General features: G+C 41.4%; 1 protein-coding gene across 3 annotated transcripts in view; it reads right to left on the bottom strand.

The window, feature by feature from the left end:
* LOC110987210 (ADAMTS-like protein 1) overlaps positions 1–22,596 on the bottom strand; it is a 109,055-nt gene that overhangs the window by 24,959 nt on the left and 61,500 nt on the right. For all 3 annotated transcript variants that reach the window (XM_087136430.1, XM_022249744.2, XM_087136431.1), the window contains exon 5: positions 1,560–1,807. In XM_087136430.1, the coding sequence (XP_086992556.1) occupies positions 1,560–1,807 (248 nt within the window). The remainder of the gene's footprint in view (positions 1–1,559; positions 1,808–22,596) is intronic.

Here is a 22,596-nt window from a genome sequence, read left to right as displayed (position 1 = left end):
TTATCTTAGGCAATAGATTTCATGCGTCCTAGTCTCCAGGGTCCTAGTAGTTTGATGTGTGATCAGGTGTATGTAACCCCCTTCCGTAGCCCTTTCATGCATCATTATACTTATTTGATGCTCATTTTGTATGTACAATGTCTGTTCTATTTTCCGTCTGTGTTTGTTGTTTCTTTTATATTGTTTTTTTGGTAATGGCATACCTCACACAAGGTTTGCTTTGAGGTTTTGCCACCTCTTATCCATTGTTAGTACTTATATTTTGCCATGAGGAGGAAATAAATGCAATTCAATTGAATTGAACTGAATTGGTTGGGAATACTGTATAATGTTATTCCCTTGTTACTTTGCACAAATCTGGCATGTGTTGTATCTGCTGCCCTCTACCTCCAACCTTAGATTACATATGATGCACTCATACAGTGTTTGCTGCCCTCGCTTGACAATCTATGTAATTTAATTAGCATGCAGGCCTCCTATTGGTCAAAAGTTTAACACGCTGCAAACAATACAGTGTGCCTGCTGCTCTCTGCTGGTAATGGTTGATTTGTTTCTATGAAGAGAAGGTCTATCCACAAGATGTCAGCCAGCAATTAGTTAAGTGCCTTGTCCCATGCTCTCCCATGAGTGAACAGGATATCAACAAATTCATTCCCCAGACCTACCCAGATACTGAAAAACTATACTAATGTTCTGCCAACAGAGCTATGCATCTTATTTCGCAGTCTGCATGGACCTCTGTGCTGATGACACCACACTGTGTTTACCCGTTTGCTCTCCGCTGGTGCTCAGTGGACCTTGGGCCCCCACTGACTTCAGATGAAAACAGTGATATTTTCCTGGCCATCCCAAATGGACCCCTTCAATGGCAGAAAATGTTGTGTTGGGTTTGTACGGAGCAACTGCCAGAGCAGTGGCTCGATACAACACTCACCACAGTACACTCTGCCATTGGTGGGGGCCACTGCAAATGACCAGTGACAGCATTTAGTGCATTACCACGGTCAGCGTAAATTTATCTTGATGCGTAATTTACAGTCATAATCAGCAACCCTGGTTGCTATCGATGCTGTACATGGTTAAAAGTGCTTCATTTCCTTTTCCTAAAACACTGAATGAGCCCACAGAGCTACATAAAACAATATTGTCATACCTCTGTCTTGGATACTGTCCATTTATTGGCCCAGAACAATCACATGACAGGGTGATATATCCGCATATCACACTCACCGTGAGATATCTCTTTCTGCCTATAATGTGTGCAAGCACTTGCGCGAGACAGAAGAGCTTCGGGATAATCCACAGCAAACAATACAACACAACAATACAACGTTTGAACACCCTCGGGCACCCATAGTGCCCTCGGCTTTGCCTCGGGGCACTATGCGTCCCTTGGGTGTTCAAAACGCCATATTCCACACTGCAGTGGTCAACAATTGTTAAATGTCCCTGTCCTTGCTAATCACTGTTTTTCTACATCTATGTACCATTCATGATTTTCTTTGACCTTTCTTTGTACACATGGGGGAGGGGAACAAGCCACTTTTTCATATACTCACAAATACAATGATGGGTTCAGTAAGAGGCCCTTCGATATCAGCGTGTTCTCGGCCACTCTGCAAGCTGGTGTACTGCAAGACGTTGTCTCCTATCCTGTATTCCCCAGAACCAACCGGAGGTGGTTTCTGGTTGAGGCTGATCCTACTCCATAGCCCTCTCAGGCCGAGATAGTTGGAACCTTTGCTGGTCAGTCTGATAGATGTGCTGCCTTCAGGAATGGTGAACAGTTCCTTGATACCGGTAGCATCTAAGAAAGGGAGAAAAATATGAATGTATCATCTATGAAAGGGAAAAAATATGAATGTATCATATAAGAAAGGGAAAAAAATATGAATGTACCATCTAAGAAAGGGAGAAAAATATGAATACATATGAACACTATTCAATTTTGAATTTCAGCACTTCCTGAAAGCTGTGACTGAAAGTACTGCAGTGATAATCAGAAAAACAACGTCCAAGCCACTGACTTCACAACCTGACACCTTTTTCCCAAAAAGTCTATTTTTTTTATTATTTGAATCTTTGAAATAAGCCCAACAAACCTTTATCATAAACTTCTCTAAATCAGCTGCTTTTTTGTACTGTGTGGTTGTGTGCATTGTGTGATAGTTTGAAAATACGGTCATGAAGATATCTTTGACAGTGTTTTCATTTTGATTCGGTTTAATATTGGGTCCCAAATAACTGACAATCGCTGCCTTTCAACCAAATTTCTTCTGAAAACTCCATGTCTTTCTTTACTTATATGTGAATGGATTTGATCTCACATGTTCCTGTGTGCTCAGTGTAAAAACAAGACTGCAGTTGACAAATGACACGGTTTGATTGAGGACACAGGTAAGTGAGCTGGCCAGCACAAGGTGGGCACTGGCCGAGGTCTTCCTTGCTGTAGAGATGAACACAGCTGTATGGAGCTTATTATATGGATCCAGGAAGTAACAATAAGATGATGCCATGCATCCCCAGGGGTTGGTCATTAAGAGAGAGATTAGGGGCTCCACTCACCCTGGGGGCAACACTTTAAGGAGCAATTACATGTACCATAAGAAGGGACATTTCCTCCTTTCTAACCCATGCATGTTACTAAATAGACTTGATGTAGCCATGGTGTAACAGGCACTGGAGACGCACCATGTGAACATTCTTGAAATTGATGCAACTGACAACATTAATGCTAAGGATGCACACATAGTTTTTAAAAAATGGCATATGTGACAGGCGGGGGGTTGTAGCAAAATCATTCATCATTTAAAACTTTTCAACTTTCTAAAGCATGGACCCTATATACATGTACTGTACTTTCAAATGCAGAACAAAAAGATTGAAAACCAGCATTTGTTAGCCATCCAATATCTCTCAAAAGCTGATCATCTAAAGTGTGGAAAGTTGACCAGGCATTTTGTCAGAAGCAGACTGTGATCTGCGTTATTACTGTGCCATATTTATGACACTTTTTTGATAATGTCATTTCTGAATATAAAAACTTAAAAAATTTCCTCAAAAGAACTTCTAGAATTTAAATCCTTCATATTATCAATGTACACATTTTGTACATTAAACCCATTTTCATTCAACTCCAACAACTTGCCATAGTTAACCCAATCCTTGTTGAATGGGACATAAGTCAGATATTTGTTATACATGTACAAGATTTAGGCAACAAATGAAACAAAATGCACGGGTAAAAGCATACAACTGTTATTTTTTTCTTGAAATATTTCGGGCATGTCATAACAACAGGGCAAAAAACCCCATCATGTCAGACCAGTTAGCAGTATCCCGGCTGTCCCCAACAAGAAGGGCCTTTTCTACTCCATCCAGGGTAGTAAAGGTCTTTTCTACTACCCTGGATCAGTCCGGCACAGTGCCTGCCATCCACTGATGTTCACCAGTGATCAATTCATTAATCATCACACACACCCTTCACTACACAGTGAAAGAGGTCACCACCTGGGGAAGCCCAAGGGATGCTGTGAAGGCCTGGGGGAGGGGAGAGTCCCTTCCTGTTGAGTTCAGTGGTAATATCCACAGTTGGAATTAAATCCTCAGTTAGGAAGGGTCAGCCAAGCATGGCCTGTGTGTCATGCACCTTATCCCAGTGCACACACAGTATTTGATACAAACTGAAAAACAGCCGTTACTGGTGAGAAATTAAAATTTGAAAGTCCTCGAACGCTCGGAAAGTCTATACATCTTCAAAGATACATCCTCCGAATACGTATTCCTCATTTGTACTTCGCAGTTACTTCTCCTGACCACCAACTAAATGATTATTTTCTCCAGACACTGCACAAGCACCCTTGTCCTCTGCGGAAGTCAAATAATTCATGCTGGTCCTTTTCATTGAATCCTGCTTGTTTACATTGCAACAGTGTAACATCTCTGAAGTTCAAGCAACATAATCAAAATGCCACAGAATTAATTGACGCTCTAAACTTGGAAACATTTATGTGACAAATAACTGCCACTTACTCCGCTCTATTATAAGCACCGTCACTGCTCAGGGCAAAGCTCAACATGAAGATGCAATTAACAGAAACCTTAAGAACTCCTACATGTGTTGGCCCGTCACTCTGATGAACTCATTGAGGGGGTTTTCAAGTCGACCAGTGACACCAGGAGGAGATTAACTGGAAGAAATCTTTTTGTGGGGCTTCCTAAAGATCCCTAATGATGAAGTATGCATACCGAGCAAGGAATCCTCAGGTCTCTGGTGATACATTGATGGTTTAAGCTTTCATTGAAAAGGGTCACTGTTGTATGTCCACAACCAGACACAATTTGGCAAAATAAAATAGTTGAATAAGTTCCAGCATTGTGGTTTATAGACAACAGTCAATTTGGAAATACTTGTGTGTACTTAAAGTTCAGTGCTATTTAATCGACTCTTTTTTTACGTTTTCATCCATGTGCTATTTTACATCTTTAGCATCCCCAATTTCCTTCCAATATCTGCAACCCAGTGCACCCTACCACTCTGCACCCTCTGTCTATCTTCCAACACTGCCAGTGGCAGTATAACGCTGGCAACTGATTGCCTCTCTGTCAGCCCTGTTACTATAGCTTTGGGCATGGGGGGGGGGCACATCAAAGGAAATAGATAATTTTGATGCATACGGTTTTTGCCAATAGGGGACCAGCTACTTGTCATAGGGGGCCAATCCCTCCAGCACCTCCTCTCTCCCTTAGAGACGGGCCTGATAGCTGTACAAGTCTGGCATCTTTCCCTGATGAGCTGTAACAGATAATTTGATGGCAGAAAAATGACGCCACTCTAAACTGGTAACTCATAAAATTAACATCATAACAAGCAACCTACCCTTCCAAAAACTCCTGCAGATTGGAATATACTTTAACTATAGACAGTAAGAGCTAAGAAAGAACTAAAGATAATCAAAGGGGATAAACTGCAACCGACAAACATATAAACTACCTCACAATGCCATTGTTCATGAATAAGGCCTCTGAGCTTTGAACAAAAATCACGTAACAGGGCAAAAAGTTTCTCTGTTACACCGACGAACTGCAAAAAAATGCTTAAATTACTAAGAGCCCAAGACTATTGACGGGGCATCCCCTAAATATTAGAAGCATATTGACATGTTGCCAAGACAAAAAGGAGTCAGGGATTCACAGAAAGCATTTCAGATGACAAATGAAACGGGAAACATCTACAGTTGTGTTCCTTGGCAACATTGACGCAAACACTCAGCAAACCTTCAAAGCTCCCCAGACAACAAGCACTCCAGGCTACACTGCTAAGTCTTCAGAAGGCCACCAGTCAGTGGAGCACCATGGTGATGACTGGGCCTTTGGTGGGATGCCAGGGAGAGGAGACCCCGGCCCCCAACACTTAAGAACTACTTGAAAACATGATCCCTGAAATCATGGACTAGTAACCTTTGACTAGCCACAATTTTGTAACAGTGCCTCTAGACCTAAAAAAAGTCAAGACACAACCAAGTGAAGACCGTCCAGCAACTTATTCAGTCTTGACTGAATATTGAAACTGAGAGAACCTGTGGTTTACCGGTGGAGTTGCAACTCAACCGAGTAATTGCAAAATGAAAATAATAACAAGGCAAAACAATAACAAGTTTTCAGAAATGAAATAAATACTGGACCTCAAATCAAAGACACAATAAACAAAAAATGCGTACATGTATTCAATGCTGCCAAAAAAACAAAGCAGGATCACACAATAATTTAAGCAATACATCTATTACAAATTGATATAATGGAAATCATTACAAAAATGGTAACATCTAGGTCTGGGGTGAAGCACTTTTTTCAAAGCCTACAGACAAACAGGGTATTCAGTGAAATAAAATAGCCTGCAAGTTTTAGCTTAGGGGGGGCATATTCTTGTTGGGGAAATTATTCAAATACCAACAAAATTCTCTATTTCTGGATTTGATCCTAGATACAACTTACACAGGAGAAATAGTTGGAATCAAGATGACAAGTGAAAGTGCCTGTGATTTTTTCTCCAAACAGACAGGGAAACTTCTATTGAGAATCTGTAAGTAGGCCTATGTAACAAATGAAATTGACAGATCTAAAGAAAACTTAAGGTAAAAAATAACACAACTTCAAAGGATGAGTTAGAGAACAGACAGCTAAAGCCTTGTCAATACAATGTAATGTTTAGAAACATACTTCCAGAAATATGATGTTTGGTAATACAAGCATGCATGACGAGAACAAAAGTGAAAGCCAGATTTGTAAATTTAGAAAAGAACCACATCATTGTATACATTCAGTTAAAAAAATAAACCGCACACACAAGTGGGAACAAAGTAACTTTCCTTTCACGGAAACAGCAGCCACACAAAGCCATGAATCCTTGACATTTTGAAACTGAGAAAAGTAAGCTTGAGAACAAGAACGCACTTATACTTTTTTTCTCTCCCCTTCAAAACAAACTTCTCAAACCGCAGTTGGTTTTGCTAAAGCTCAGAATCTTTCAGGTTTCTGTCACGCCTATTTTTTGTTTTTCTTTCGGGTTGCTTGGACTGCGAATGAAAGTGGATGATTTTTAATCTCCCGCAGCACAAATTAAAAGCAAAGGTATACAGCACAAGAAACTACTTGCAGCTAGCATGCCTAAGGCTACACGCACCTCAATGGAGTGAAGTCTGATTTGATACCAGATGCCCGTAGGCGTTGGGAGTGCACACAAAGGGGGAAGATGGAGGGCTCTGAAGAAGACAGGTTTTTCTCTGAGGGTCGGTTGTTTGACAACGTTGACTGCGAAAAGCATGCCACTGTCCGTGATGTACTTCTGGCCGGAAAAGTCATCCCATCCATTGGTCTTGTCCTGAATATTGTCTTCCTTTTTGTCACAGTCCGTGTGAAGTCCATGCACACTATCGTCAATGTCTACTTATCTAACCTGGCAGTGGCTGACGCTCTTTACCTTCTTCAAATGTCGATTCTACTCTCCATATCCCCAAGATCAGTTGCCGAAAATGCCATTCAAATAGTGGGTTCATTGATGGATGGAATAGCACGATATGCTTCCCACAGCTTTGTTACAGCTTTAGCGATAGAAAGATTCTTGGGTGTACACCATCCTATCACATTCAGAGCAACAGCCAGCAAAACAAGAGCAGCCAAGATATGTGGAGGACTTTGGTTTCTGTCAGTCATTTTGGGAGTGATTACATCACTTCTTGCAAATGCGGAATATCTCTCAAGTGACATTACAACTAATACTACTTGCTTCTTAATATACAACATATTACTGGTGATTTTCTTCTCATCAACTTTTGTCATCACTGCATCTGTGTATATCTACATCATAATTAAGCTGCACTATCAAACGCAAGCTTCACGGCAACGCCCTCAGCCAATTGGACAGGTTATCCGTATGCTGCTCATAAACACTGCGGTCTTCTTTCTTTTGAATTCAATACACATTGCCACTGCAATCATATCCATCCAAGACCGTTTTCTCACACACATTGAACTCCTTCATTTAAAGGTAGGTGCAGCTGCAGTTGTCTTGGACCTGATCAACTGTTCCATTGATCCCCTAGTCTACAGCGCCACCAACTCCACTTATCGAACTGCTGTCATTGAAGCATTTTCTTTCATGAACCCGGCTCGCTACTGCAACTGCCAAAGATATGAGAGACCAAAAACAGTGTCTGGGCGGAGGGAATTACATAAAGCAAGGCGTCAGGATGCAGCCACTACCAGAGAACGTGAACAAATGGAACTGTCTGGAACTGGGCCACGGCAGGCTGCTCAAGAACCAGCACAGATCCAGTTAGAATTGTCTACCATGGGGCTGAGGGAACCAGTTCAAGAACCAGAACAGGTGCCCAGAGATCTGTGCCCAAGTGGGCCAATGGAAGCTGATCAGGAACCAGGACAGGATCCAGTGTAGAGGCGAATATAACTGTTTGCAATTGGCCTGAGGGAACCCGCTCAAGAACCAGTAAAGATGTAGGGAGATCTGTGTTCAATTTGGCCAATGGAAGCTGATCAGGAACCAGGACAGGATCCAGTGTAGAGGCGAATATAACTGTTTGCAATTGGCCTGAGGGAACCAGCTAACTGTTTGCAATTGGCCTGAGGGAACCAGCTCAAGAACCAGTACAGATGCAGGGAGATCTGTGTTCAATTGGGCCAATGGAAGCTGATCAAGAACCAGGACAGGATCCAGTGCAGGGGCAGATAGAACTGTTTGCAAATGGGCCAAAGGAACAAGCTGAAAAACACATCAGTACAGATGCGGTGACAATTGTCTCCAATCGGGCCAAGGGAAGTTTGATCAATACTACATGGGAGATGTTTGGAGTTTATTGTTAAGGCTTTCGGATCAATAACATTTCAAATGTCTGGGTTCTCAGCAATTAATTAATGTTGGTGGAACCACTAACATCATTTCCAAATTATCTGCTTCTGTAAAAACAAAAGTTACTGAGGGTCCCATTTGGCTCTTGATGAAATAGAAATTGCTTAGTGGGGTCTTTTTGTAAATTATTGCACTTGTATGTATGTTGGGATGAGATTGAATCATCCATAATTTGAACCACCTTGGAAATCCTGGTACTGGGGAACACAGGGATGCCATTCAGACCCTTGACCAGAGCCTGAAAATAAGGTCAGAGAAGCCTATCATAAATATACCTCATTAATGCCTGAAATTCACCCAAGTCTGAAATCAGGTCTTTGCTTGAACATCATACAAGTACAGCATTACAGTAATATAAATGTAAATAAGCTTATTTGCATCATAATGCTTAAAAATATTTCAAAAAGATATTTGTCAAATTCTCTGCAAAATACATGTACAAGTATTGCCTGCTTTCCAACACCGTCAGGCTTAATGTGCTGTGGCAGTATTGAAGTCGAAAGAAGAGGCACCAAATAACTCTTGTAGATGGAAGCAAGAAGCAAGTGCACATTAGACAAACACCACATACACACCTGATATTAATTCTGACATTTTCTGTTTTCCCTGAGCCTGACTGGGGCTACCAGACTTGAACAAAACAAATTTGGCTACAACAGAAAACTAGCGGTCGTGAGAGAGTGCATGCGCAAAATGATTAATCACTCTGCTGGAGATGGAGTTGTTTTATTCGGTTTACTTTTCCTTTTGTTTCATTACTTTTGGCAGAGTTTAATTTAGTAAGATAACAATAATATCAACATCCACCATTATCTGAAAGACAGGCTTTGGAAAATTCAGCAGCCTATGAAAAAATGTGACACAGTGACTGGCCTCCAAAGTGTATCAGGATCTGCTTGATATGTGTATTAAACACGGGCGTGTATGTACATAAAATTTGCCCATTAAGTTTGTCTTTCTGAAGTACATAATGCACACAAGGCAGCGCTGACAGTTTGGACTTGCTTGCTTAATGCGAGGCTCCAGCACTTGTCAGCATGGTGCATGCATAAAATTGGTGCTAATTAATACCCACAAGGTGAAGCAATTAGGCCTAAGGCATTAACAGAGGGTGCTCAGGGCCTGTAGAATACTACAGGTAAATACAGCCATGGTCTGTCCAACCATAGAGCGAGGGAACATGATCCAACAAGAAACTCTTTCAGCCTTGGGGATTCTGTAGGATCTGGGATGGCATGGGTCAACTGAAAATTCAGAGCACTGAGCCCTATAAATTTTCAGTACAATGTTCAGTTGTACACAGTCATCACTGGCTGAGCCAAGGTTCTGGGGTCTGGAGCACTTTCAGTAGGTTTAAAATGAACACAGATCATGGATTCCTTCCCTGTATTAGTTACCACTGTTTCCTTGTTTTAAAAGTTCACAGCAGGGGTTTGGGTAACCAAACAGGTGATGCATAATGATGAGTAATTTTCAGGATACTACTGACGCACAGAGCATGCATAGAATAACTAGACAGGGTGGGAACGGAGCAAGTTAGAGTTTCCTTCAGACTGATGACGTCTGAGCACTGTGCGAGAATGTCAGACTTAGCAAAGGGAGGGGGTATCTGAGAAGTGAAACATTCAGGTGATCAGACCGCAGAATCAAGTTGGGTATGATGTCACCATGGGCAAGTCAGCAGTTTGCGAGATGTATGTGTTCTCATCTTGGGCACATACCCCGTACAGCTCAACCACAAGCCAGACAACGCTGACATCAAGAAGACAAGAATCTTGGGGAAAAGGTGGCTTCGGAAGGTCACAAAGGTGAAAACAGAGCCTTTTTAGTAAAAGTGGGACCTGCTACCAAGCACTTAACACTTTACGGAGAGCAAGCTTTGAAACCCTCCCCGTGACGGGGAAATTGAATCAGAGAATGCAATTTCTTTCCCAATTCCTAAACCTTTTGTTTTTTGTTATCAGATAATCACTATACAATGATTAATTGATTGCTATGGCTGCTGAAATGAGCATTGAACAGGGTATGCACACTGAAAAACAGGACCACAAGATAATCTGGCAGAGGACTAGCAGGGTTTGCAGTTCCACTGTGTATTTACCATATTGGCAGTCAAGTCTGTCAAATCATTTTAAAGTACAAGGGTTTCTTCTGAAGCAAATCACTCGATATGAGACAAATTTACGACAGATTATTTTATTCATATGGGTGACAATTTATGGAATCTTTCAATGGCTCAAGTCGTAGATGACCTACATGGAGGCCATTTTCACAAGACACATATTTCTTTTCAGGAAATAATGACAGCTAATCTTTTCAAAGAGAACATGTGTGAGTAGGTTTTTCTTTAAGCAGTACTCTCCCTGATCCTAATGTCTTGGTTTATTTTAAGGCAGAAGTAATTACACGATGAGAAGCACCTCCTGGTACGTCCCCATCATACCTGAATTACTCTAACTCATGGGGGTGGGGTCAAGGCACAAGACTCAGCTACTGTGGAATCCCACATCCTTACAACTCATCCCAGTGTGCCTACGATGACCTTTCAGAAGGGCTGGGGTTGATATTTTTCCCTCTTCTTTTTTTGATGTGCATCAAACTTGGAGCTTTCTTTAGCCTGGGGGAGTTTGCCTCAAGACCAAAAATAGAAGAGTTGATTGGAAACACAAACTTTGCTGTATCTGGCTGGGATACATCAAGGAATGGTCCCAACTTTGATTGATTCAAGACGGCAGGGTTATGCAGCTATATGAAGTTGAACAAAGGAACAATAAATGAGATATGAATGTTCAATTTCTGATCACCACGGACGCACTTCATTGCACCTTTCCATTCCATTCTCCATTTAATATATCTTCCATTCCTTACAGGCTTTTTCCAACTTCTACTGCAAATTTGTTTTCCATAAGGGGGCCGGGAAGGAGGAAAGTGGTACTTGTCCTCCCGGTCACCTGGAAAAAAAATTGGAAAAAAAAAGAAACCGGAGAAGGGGAAAATAAATACCCGTTTTCATGAAAACAGCTAAATATATTCTGCTTGCAGCATTGGCTTCTTCCAGTGTTGATGGTTTGTCCACAGAGCGATGGTTTTTCAGTCTGCTGTTACAGACTGGTCGTATTAGGCCCTCCGATTCCCCAGTGACACCAGTGTTCTCTTTTCTAGTACAGCTTTTCAGTGAGCTTTTGAGAATAGCTTCTGACTTTGAGTGCTGTCTAGAGAGTTCTAGCCCTGGAGCAGAAGGTCCGAAACAAGTTTAAAAACCAGGATCCAATTTCAAGGGCCAGATTAATTGTACAAAGAAAAACATACCAACTGCTCGGGAAAAAACTGTGCTTAAATTTGAAGTAATCTTATAGCAGAGACATGCATGTGACGATTGTGAACGCATGGCAAATCAGTATTTTGGCTAATTTTGTCTCTTTTCTGTACTGTACCACTACTGTGCTTACAAAATGTCAACCGGTACATCAAACGTACTAAGGCTGTGTTAGCAGAAAATTTTGAATTAGACGGTGCAATAAATTTAGACCCTAGCACTATTTCATGGTTCACTGGATAGCATCTTGGCACAGTCTCCACCAACACATGAGGACAACGCACGATGAGGGTGTGAGTCCTCGTGCCCTCCAGAATCAGGAGGGAAACCTTGTTGAGAGATGCTTCCGACTGGAGCCTATAGGCTGCAGGCTAGGGCAACAAAAATGGCACTTAGGCCTACATGTAGCCAGTGACTCAGAGTGGATAGGATTCTTCCAAAGTACAGAACAGATCATTAAAAAACAATAATAACATCACTGACAGTGGGTGTTGTTCTGCTAAGTAAGTTGTTTCCCTGTTGCCACGGTTTCCAATTTTCTTCCATAATACTCACTGAAAATCCTTGAAGAATGATTGAGGCTGGCAGATTCGGTGGGAGCGAATGAATGATCACGGAATGATCAGCTACGGCAAATGACATGGCAGTGTGAATTAGCTGCCTGTCTGCGTGCATGCTAAAACATTACAAACATTAATGAGACTTAAGATTTCAAAGATTTACGTTAATCACAGATGCAAAGTTTGTGTCTGTGGTGAGCTGCATTCGGGTGCTTGAACAACAGAGGTGGCCTTTTATACACTTATCCGAGGAGACACCATAACCGTGGTGGCATGGGACTTAAACGTGTGGTGCGAGCATGCAGTAATGGTTTCTATAAGTTATAGGATTTGTCTGTGAGTACATACATAAGAAATATAGCAACATGTTCTGATAGTGACACAAACTAATTCCGTTAGGCAAGATGTAAAATCCATACCACATGTACATGTAACTTGGACTTCCTGCAAATTCAACAGTCCAAGTAGACAGCACCTTTAGTGGAGAGCAAATGAAGCAGTGACGCTTGAGTGGCTGCAGGCAAGGGTTGAAGTGACAAACTACCTGCTGACAGATCTGTGGAATTCAGAAGTCTGGGTGTTTCTCTCTCCATAATCTCCTTCCTTTCCCTCCATCAATCGTGGTCATTAAAGACACTAACTCAGGTCAAGTCATTTGGAATCAAGCCAACTTCCTTATATCCTTACCCTTTTCTCAAAGCGCAAAGCTGCTTATGGTCACGTTGAAACTTCTGAGTGGTTACAAAGATGCTCCAACATCAGCAAAAAGCCAAGTGTCATTTCAAAAAAACACAGTTATGATGTCTCACACATCAGTACTCCAGAAATTGCTTAAGATGAGAAGTGTGTCTCAAGCATAAAATGACACTCTTTAAACTTGAAAGATTTTGCTGTCCCTTTTCTACAGGGACTCCTAAATTACATCATAAATCTTCTCAGACCAGTCAAGAACTTCTCTGGTAAATTAATCCAGTGATAAAAATTAAGAAAATCTTTATTAGGAGACGATATGTACGGCCCAGATTACAGGTTGATCATGTTCTTTGATGCGCTGTTGCAATCTTATTGGTGCAGAACAAGCTTTGAGCACATTTGTTATCGTCTCCGCAGTTTCATTGCTTGACTTAAAATGTTCCTTATAATTCATGTCAAACAGCTGTGTGGTGAATATTATAATACATAATGAAGTGCATGTTGTCTTTAATTAAAACCACTTTCGGGTTGTCACATAGGCACAGTGGCAATTTCATGGGGAGATCCAACTTTTTATCTCAAGGCACTTCTTTCTTTTCTTTTCCTTCTTTGAAGATTTTATACACTGAATAACTCATGAAATGTAACTGATCAAGGGAGGGTGTACATATCTGTAACACAAGATTGTTTACCCAAAGGCCACAAGCCAGACCAATTTAATTTCACTGCAGTTCAAGGTTCTGGGGAAAGATTTGCTCCTTTGATATTTTGAACTCTGACTCAAGGAGTGTTACAATGGAATTCTACTTGCTACTGTGAACTACTTGCTGACGGTAAGTTCACCAATCAAATGAAGTTCTCAAGTACCTGGGCAAGTAATATACCTGATGTCCAACTGGGGTGGAAGGGTACTGGGGGGCCCTCATTTCTGAAGGGGCCACTCAATGAGATTGCAGTGGCAGATTTAAAGGGGGGGGGCTCATTGGGTGCATCTCCCCTCCCAAACTACTTGCAGGACAATGAATTTAAAATGGTGTCCACGGTGTTACATCTTGACTAAGGGGCTTTGCCCTTCAAGTTAGTGCCGACCCCCCAAAAATTCTGGATCGGCCATTAATTTTGGTCAAAAGTTGAAATAATACAAAGCTCTTTCTGTTTCCTCCAGTTTCTAAGCCAGCACTGACCTTTCTCTGAGGCAGTTGCTTTTAGTTTTACATGGAAAATCAACTTTTGACAGGGGCTTCTTGGGGCATTGTTCATTTTGGATTTTAGTAGGGCATCAACTGTGTACCTCTATGATTCAGGGTCTACAATTTCCTCTGAAAAATTATATTTACACATACATGCATATGCTATCAAACCAACTTTTCTTAAAGTACCATATTTCCTCGGTTTGGCGTCTGTCACTGGCAATTGTGTACATGCATCTGTCTTGGGTGTCAGTAGGGTCAAGGGAGCAGCCTGGACAGGAGTGAATATGACCATGAATGAAATCCCAAAAGCCTTTATTATGATGAATGGGAAGATTTCTTGGGTCAAACCAGCAAAGTGGCAAAGAATGTGGCTAAGTCAGTGCCCTTGTATGGAAATGTCACAGCAGTCTCTTTCAGTCACTCAACAAACTATGAGCAAAACATCCCTAGGCTGGAAAGATTGGAGGAATTGAATTTGTAGATTTATACATTTGGAGTAATTCCCAGTGGTGAGGAGCCTTCCCTGTGGCGGGAGGGGGGGTACATAAATATAATGTACTTCTACAAGTCAGAAACCAAGTGGGAACTAATAGTAGGTGTGGCAAGCATACCGGGTATGGGGGGGACAAGAGGCACACTTTCTCTCTCTGACCCCTCCCTGAAAACAAAATTAAGTATTTTGAAAAATAAAAAAGTGAAGGTTTTCTCATCCTCCGGGGAACTGCTTCACCCTGGTAAAAGGTTGTTTGTTGCCCCTGCCCCCCCAAAAAAATCCTAGAAATACCCACGAGTTTGGGAACATGTGCCAAAGATGTCTGTACAGATCGGGCAGACACATGCCAAACAGAACGATCCACGGTCTAGTTCCTACACCTGTTCATGATGGACAAGCCTGCTTGTGTACAGTGTACAGCAAAGACAACCATAACTAAACTTCAAAACTTAATGGACTTCGTAGAGACAGTTGACAGCTTGAACTCAATTTACTCTACTTCTCTAAATTCTATTATTGTTTAATGGAATTTATGGCAAAGTGCAATTTGGGCCAATACACAAATTTTAAAGACACAAATGGAAAAGTATGTACACTTGTGTTGCAATTAATGTAAATTATTTACCACAATTTTAAAGGAATTCATTCACAGGTTGGGAATAAACATTAAAATTGTCATAACAATTTTGCAATTGTTCACGTGTGGTGACGTCTTCATGGACCAAACTTAATAAATGAATAAATAAATGGTTGCCTTTTACTTGACCCAAACCTCTTCCCAGCCTGAATGGAAGGTGACACATTGTGATAAACACATTATCAAAAAGGGAGGCTGTCCGGGCAAAACTTTTCCCGGGAGAAATAGAAATTTAATGACTGCTCCAGACAAGCTTAACAAATCCCCTTAAGGGGAGATAAAATTGGATTCCCTCAAGTTAATGACCATGCTGGCCCCTCACTGTGATTGGGGGGCAGCTGTGGAGACCCTAAAATGACTCCTCCCCTTATTGAATTTGTCAACATTCATTTCACTTGTAACTCCTGGAAATTAAAACACTGCAACTAGATTCAGGGCTTGAAGTTAAGTTCGGGGTCAAGTCAAGTGAGGCTCATGGTCCAGACATGATTAAACCAGCCGTTCACAAGCATTAGGCCTATGTTATGACCACCGACAAAATTTTGCTGTGGTTGGATAAATCACCGGATTCCCAGTGGCTTTGATTTTGATTGGTTTCATGAGGAAGTCCAAACTTTGTAGATAGTATTTACACACTTGCCAAGCAGTAAACACTTCTCCATGGACACAGTGGAACATGCATGTGACTTCTTGTACCCGGCACATCCAAAGCTCCAAAGTAAAGCCGTCTGAAATTGTTTGTCAATGATTTTCTGTTTCAAAAATGCACTAAGTTCTCATATTTCAGTCACCAGGTGAAGGAGAGCTCACTCCATGTTTTGTCATACAGTATTATAGATTGATAAGAGCCGAACGAAGTTCTCTACTCAACGGCTAAAAAAAAAAATTAATGAAGCAGGCCAACCAAGAACTTTTAATTTTTGTTGCAAATTGTGCAGAGAATTTTACATTCCACTGTAGATATCACCAGTACTAAATAAGCAACTTTTCTAGGAGTTTCTCTCGAATATGATGATAATGTGCTCATCCCATATTCAAAGAGTTTTCTTTGATTTAGTAAAATTTAGAGCATGCAAAAAAAATCAGCTTCACACAAATTTCTTTAACAAATCCAGCCCTTCCCTGCATTAAAAACACTCAGACCCAGGAAACTGTAACATGAAAACAAACTAAGACCTTACCTTGATGCTTTTGGTGAACTCTATCAAAGTGAGTAAGATAAATGCATAACAACCGTTACAAGTGTAGGCGGACGAATTTGAAGGCAAATGTGTATGTGCCATTCTAAAGAGTGCACACAAGACCCCATGCATACAAATGATCCTGGAAATGACTGGGGCAGATGCTCAACAAGTTGGCTCAATAAGAAATGAGAGATTGGGCCAACAGGTAGCAGTCCTTGGCCCTTTCTCGGCCTCTGCTGAAACCCCAGCTGTAGAAGGGTCTCACCTCTGCCAACAATTAGCCATCTCCTCTCATTTCCCCTTACAGGGCAGGATCAAGGCTGCCACAGCAATACTGTTAAGGTATAAACGCTGGGATCATGTATGCAGGAATTCTTCCATCAAGGTCATTTTTAAATAATAATTTATTCCCTCAAATCCCCAGCAACGTTTATATCAAGGAGTCTTTAAAGTTTACAAGCAGAGGGCCTTGAATATTCATGTCACATAAACAGATCCTTGAAGATTATTTGTAGTGTAAATAAAACAAATGGCTTGCATAACCTGAAATATAGAGATTGGAAACTGCAGAGGGCATGGAAATTTCAATTCTAGTAGAATCTGCTTCAAATTGTGCTTTTCAGGATTACACACATCACAGTTATCAATGTGACGTTGATGGCTATCTTACATGAACAGGTGCACCAATTCTGACCAATGTTATACAGTTCGTTTGCGTGTATCAAATTTCAGGAGATTTTGATTTCCAAACATAGGATTATCCACAATGTGTCTTTGATCAAATTGTTGATCATTGACCAAAGTGAACTACAAAACTATAGCCGTGCCCACTAAGCTTAAGTCAGCCTACTGCTTCAGTAGTTCACAAGTCTTCATTAGCGAGGAAGGAAATATGTGGCACAGTTACTGAGGTATGTCACTCTTGGAAATCGCGTCTGGGTTGCAAATCCAGCTGCTGGTTGTGTGCACAATGTCCTTGGGCAAGGTCGTCTCAATGTGACCAATCTTGATTCTTGATGTATGTCCAGGGTTCAAATCCGGCCAATGGCTGTCTTCACCTTGTCCTTGGACAAGACATTCCAACCTACACTTGCCTGTCTTCATGTGACCTTATCACAAGCATGTCTGGATGGGACAATAAAAGTAGTTGCACTTAAGTCTCCTTCACACTGGGAGGACTTTCTGTCCTTGATAACCCATTTTGGTCATCTTTTCCAACTGAAGATATCACCTTCAATTCCAACAGCTCCTCTTGTGATGGCAACTGGGAGTGAGTTATGGTTGACGTTGTTTTGTGATGAGGACCTTGTGACAGAAACTTAACATCCTTTACTTGCATCTGATCTTTTGGTGCTGGTTCTTGAAGAAGCTCTGCAGCCTGTGCTGTCATCTGATCCTTTGGTAATGATCCTGGGAGCTCTGCAGCCTGTAGGCCTACTGGCATCTGATCTTTTGGTGCTGGTTCTTGAAGAAGCTTTGTAGCCTGTGCTCTCATCTGGTCTTCTTGTGCTGTTTCAGAAAAAGGCTCGGCAGCGTGTACTCTTATCTGATCCTTTGTTACTGATTCTGGAAGTTCTGCAGTCAGTTCTTGGATCTGATTTTTCAGTGCCGGTTTGGGGAGAAGCTCTACCTGTACTCGCATTTGATCTTTTAGTGCCGATTCTCCTTGGGTATTTTGTTGGTCACAGCAAAGACAAGTCACTGCCTGGATCACAGCAGCTCTGTAGTCAGCATTTATCACACTGTAAATGATGGGATCTACACAACTGTTGATCTGCTCCAGGATTCTTGTGCATGTTTCAACAAACATATAATCGTGGAGAAGTTTGGGAACTGCAGATATATTGGGTGAGCTGATGAAAATTCCGATCATAACGATGGAGGTGAATTGGAGTGAATTCAATAGGAAGAAAACGGCAGTGTTGATGATGAGCATACAGGTGACCTTTCCAAGCCTCTGTGGACAGTGCTGTGCCTCAGGTGATCTTTGCCGCAGTTTTAACACAAGGCACACATACACAGTGCCAGTCACGACAACAGAAACTAAGTTGAATGATCCAAGTACGACAACAGAAACCATCTGTGGGATTCGCACATCGGGACCAACCTGAATGTTGAATGAAAACACATCAACTATTCCAACCCCGACTGCTAGCACCCAAAGTCCTGCTGATACCTTGGCTGCTCTTGTTTTGCTGGCTGATGCTCTATATGTTATTGGATGATGAACAGCTGAGAATCTCTCCACTGCTACGGCCACTACCAGCAAATAGGACACAATTCTAAGTGTGTTGAACACACAACCGATGACAATGCTGACTTGATGAGACCCAAGGAAATACATGTACAAATGTCCCCAAGATATTGCTAACGTCAAGAGAAGATAAAGTGTGTCAGCTACTGCCAGATTGGCTAAGTAGACATTGATGATCGTCCACATGGACTTCAGCCGAACAACAACAAGGAGGAAGACAACATTCAGAAGTAGGCCAACTGGTGCGATGATTTTTGCACTCAGATTGTAAGTTTCGCTCAGTTCCTGTTTATGAGCTTTGTAATCTTTCCAAAACTGCTCAAAGTCACAGCCACACAAATCTGCAATACTGTGATTGTCATTCATTTCTGCAAGGACAGCATTTATTCATCAGCAAGCTGAACTGTCAAATACAGTGCAACAGAACTCACATATACTGTACATGTATGGATCCAGTTTGTAAAGGAATCCAAAACAGATCTTCAATACTAATTTGTGTTTCGATACTTCTGTAACCTGACCATCAAGTGACTGAATTTCTCAAGTGACTATTGGCTAAAAGCAGGTCCCCCCAAAAATAATAATTTGCCACGAACAATTTCCCAACAACCAAGTGCAAAGTAACAAGAAATACACCTTTCAGTTTCAGGAATAAGTAATTGTATTTTCATTTTCTTGCTTCAGATCCAAACTGTTTGTGGAAATCAAGCCTCCATGCAACAAGAGCTACACAACAGCATGGGTACATGCTACATATACCGGTACATTCCACAACTATTATAAATTCAGCATTCGCAAAAGCAACAAACTTATTTCAAAATGCAGGACATCATACGTTTTACATGTAAAAGACCCTTAGAAAAAATAGCAGATCCTGTCATGTGCTTACATTTATGTACAGTGTACTTACATATGCCAGGCATGTACATGTATTACTATATGTGCACTTTGTAATTTATTTCACATGGAAGAAAAGACTGAACAAGATTCTGAACCTGGGAGTTTACACAAAAAAGCAAATCTAAATAACTCTTGACCACTGTCAAATCACTGCAACCCCACTTGAGAAACATCCCCGCCTTTAACCCTAACACTCCTCAATCCTTCACCTGTTGGAGGACTGAGGAGTGTTAGGGTTAAAGGAAAAAATCAGAGAAGTTGTACTGAGTACTTGAATGTAAACGCTGACCTGTCTCTGTGAACGACATGTACTTATACATAGCCGTTTGTATTTCTATGGTCTAAATATGCAAGTGGTTCATTGAATTTATAAGTAACCCTTCACAGGTAAAAAAGAAAGAGTTGGGGCCCACTATTAAAACTGTGTACACTATACCTAGCGAATGAAAGACATTAGAAGATCACATATTGTGAAATTTGTTTGCGCAGACTGTGCTGCTTTGAGGCGGACAATGCCTTTTGTTAGGAAATTCATGACCCAGTTGTGAGATAAGAAGTTTCTAACGAAACATAGATGTATCATACCCTACGTGTTCAACACCTGTGCAGCCCCCACAACTACATCATACAGTGCCAGAGTGAACATCCCGTACACAGTACATCAACCCAAGGGACGTTGCTGTCATAGGAAAACACGCCCTGTCTTGTTCACGCACAGAACACATGGCAAATCCTATAGACAAGCAGATAGGCCTACACGTGTAACCAAAGAAGAGGGATTATTTAAATGAATCGACCCAATTTTGACTCAATTGGTCTGAGGACGAATGTCACAGTGCAAGGAAATGTTCTGAAAATTCCCAGGACAGGCACAAGTCTGCAGCTCACTCCCTGCATACTTTGGCTTGCATCAAGTTTCCTCCTCTGCCCCCAAAGAAATGAAACTGAGTGTTGATTTCAATCAGATTACATATCAATAATCCCATTTCCTGCCTTCTGGTAAGAGAAAACCTTCAGGTTACTAAAAACAAAGGAATATGCCGAGGTTCTCATCGCAGTGATGACAGAGACTGCAGAAAAAAAAATCTAGATACATGTATTTGAAAAGAAACAGCTTGATCTCAATCAATGTGCAGGTCACTGGGCTGATGAAACTTTAAGACTGGCATGGTGGTGTGGGAAGGAGTGGGAGATTTGAGAAATTGGACACACAGTTCCTCCTACAATCCTGGACAAATTACTTGGAAATCTTGTGGGAAGCACGGTGAAAAGATCCCCCCTCTCTCCCATTCAATGTTGCGGTCATTTATTGGACCACGATTCGGCCCAACTTACCCAATGAGAAACAACATTGACAGGGGGCGAGGCGTGTTCAACGAGATTTGTCCAGGATTGTAGCTTCAGGAATTGCATTTACAGGAAATGCAAACTTCTTTCAGAAAGGAAACTAAAATGCAACCCCAGTACTGCACTTTCACTGCATGGTTCCAAGCCAAAAATATATCAAAACTATGCTTGGCACTGTTACCACACCTAGCACAAGATTTGCGGACATTCATCTGCTTGCCCAACCCAAAGACATAATACCCAATTGCAATATTACCAGATTTGCCTATTAAGTTTCAACTATTTCACGAGGGAAGAAAGTACCCATTTTTGCTTCCTCAGCAACCATAAATGCCAACTGAAAATAGCTAACAAAGTTTTCTACTGAGCAGTTATACTTTATAAAGAATCAAAGCCAACAAGTGAACATACCAAAGTTTGTACAGGTACATGTACATCAAGCCTGGAATTTACACAACTGAGCGGAAATTCTTATTCTGATTGCTTTGATATAGTCTGTACATGCTATCCACCCCGAGCTGAAGTGCACCCCCAATCGGTGAAAGAAAGACGGGTGGTTAAAAGCGGGTTCTTGCGCGTGTTCTGCATGTACACAAAGACCACACATGCAGCTACGCATGCTCCACGTCAAATGCACATATACTTACGTGCTTAATGGCGCACCTATGCCGGGAGTACCAAAAAAAAAAAAACACGCCCTCTCTTGCGCCGCTCGGAGAGGATAGGGTCATCTCCAAAATGCAGCATACATGTACTGTTGCAACAGAGGACTTCTGTTAATTCCAATCCGTTTCCTACTAAAGCAGGACTCACTGCCCCCAAAAATTACACAAACTGTCTAAAAGTTTAAAATTTGAGAGTGTTTTATCACATTTTCTCTGCACGCGTAACTTCTGTTAAACTTGAAAATGACAACCAACCCTTACAAATTCAGGTCAGTCTAACTCCACTTGTTCAGATATGTTCAGTATGATATGGTGACTGAGGGGAGATCTGTGCTTCTTTATTTGGGTGTCAAAGAGTTCAACTAAAGCTGAATGTTATGTGCACCACTTTTCAACACCCATTTGTCCTCATCCATGTGATCGAATTGCAGGGAAGTCTTGATTAGATGAAAGTGCACTTCCGCTCATGCTGTCAGGATTTCTTGTCTCGGATGGCCTAGCCAATGTTAGTATTCTCTTTCCTACATGTATTCAGAAAATCACCTTTATTCCAGCAGAGCCCCTTCAGACAACAGTTAGGAGTTACTTACCCTTGCCATTGCTTTGGGATGAGGACTAAGCAGGGTTGTAGACTCAACTCACTTGACTTGGACTCAGTTACTATTTTTGTGACTTGTGACTTGACTTGGACTTGCACTTTATGACTTGTTACCAACGCAAGTCAGAAAACTACTCAATCGAACCCATTAAAGTTTCAAATTAGGTCTATTAACTCATGCCTTCCGTTCTTAAGAAAATCAGCGCAAGACTTTGTTCGGCTTGCGACTTGTACATTGGTCTTGTCTGCCCAAGGCCACATCTGATTCACTTGGCTATGGCTTGAAATCACACATGACTATTGATTAAATCTGTGGCCACAGTTGGCCATT

The sequence above is a fragment of the Acanthaster planci genome, linkage group LG05 (assembly GCF_054643075.1).
Source record: "Acanthaster planci isolate LZ-2023a linkage group LG05, COTS_SCS, whole genome shotgun sequence".
NCBI classification, from domain to species: Eukaryota; Metazoa; Echinodermata; class Asteroidea; order Valvatida; family Acanthasteridae; genus Acanthaster; species Acanthaster planci.
The sequence above is the reverse complement of the archived record's forward strand: the minus strand, read 5'-3'. Positions and strand labels throughout refer to the sequence as shown.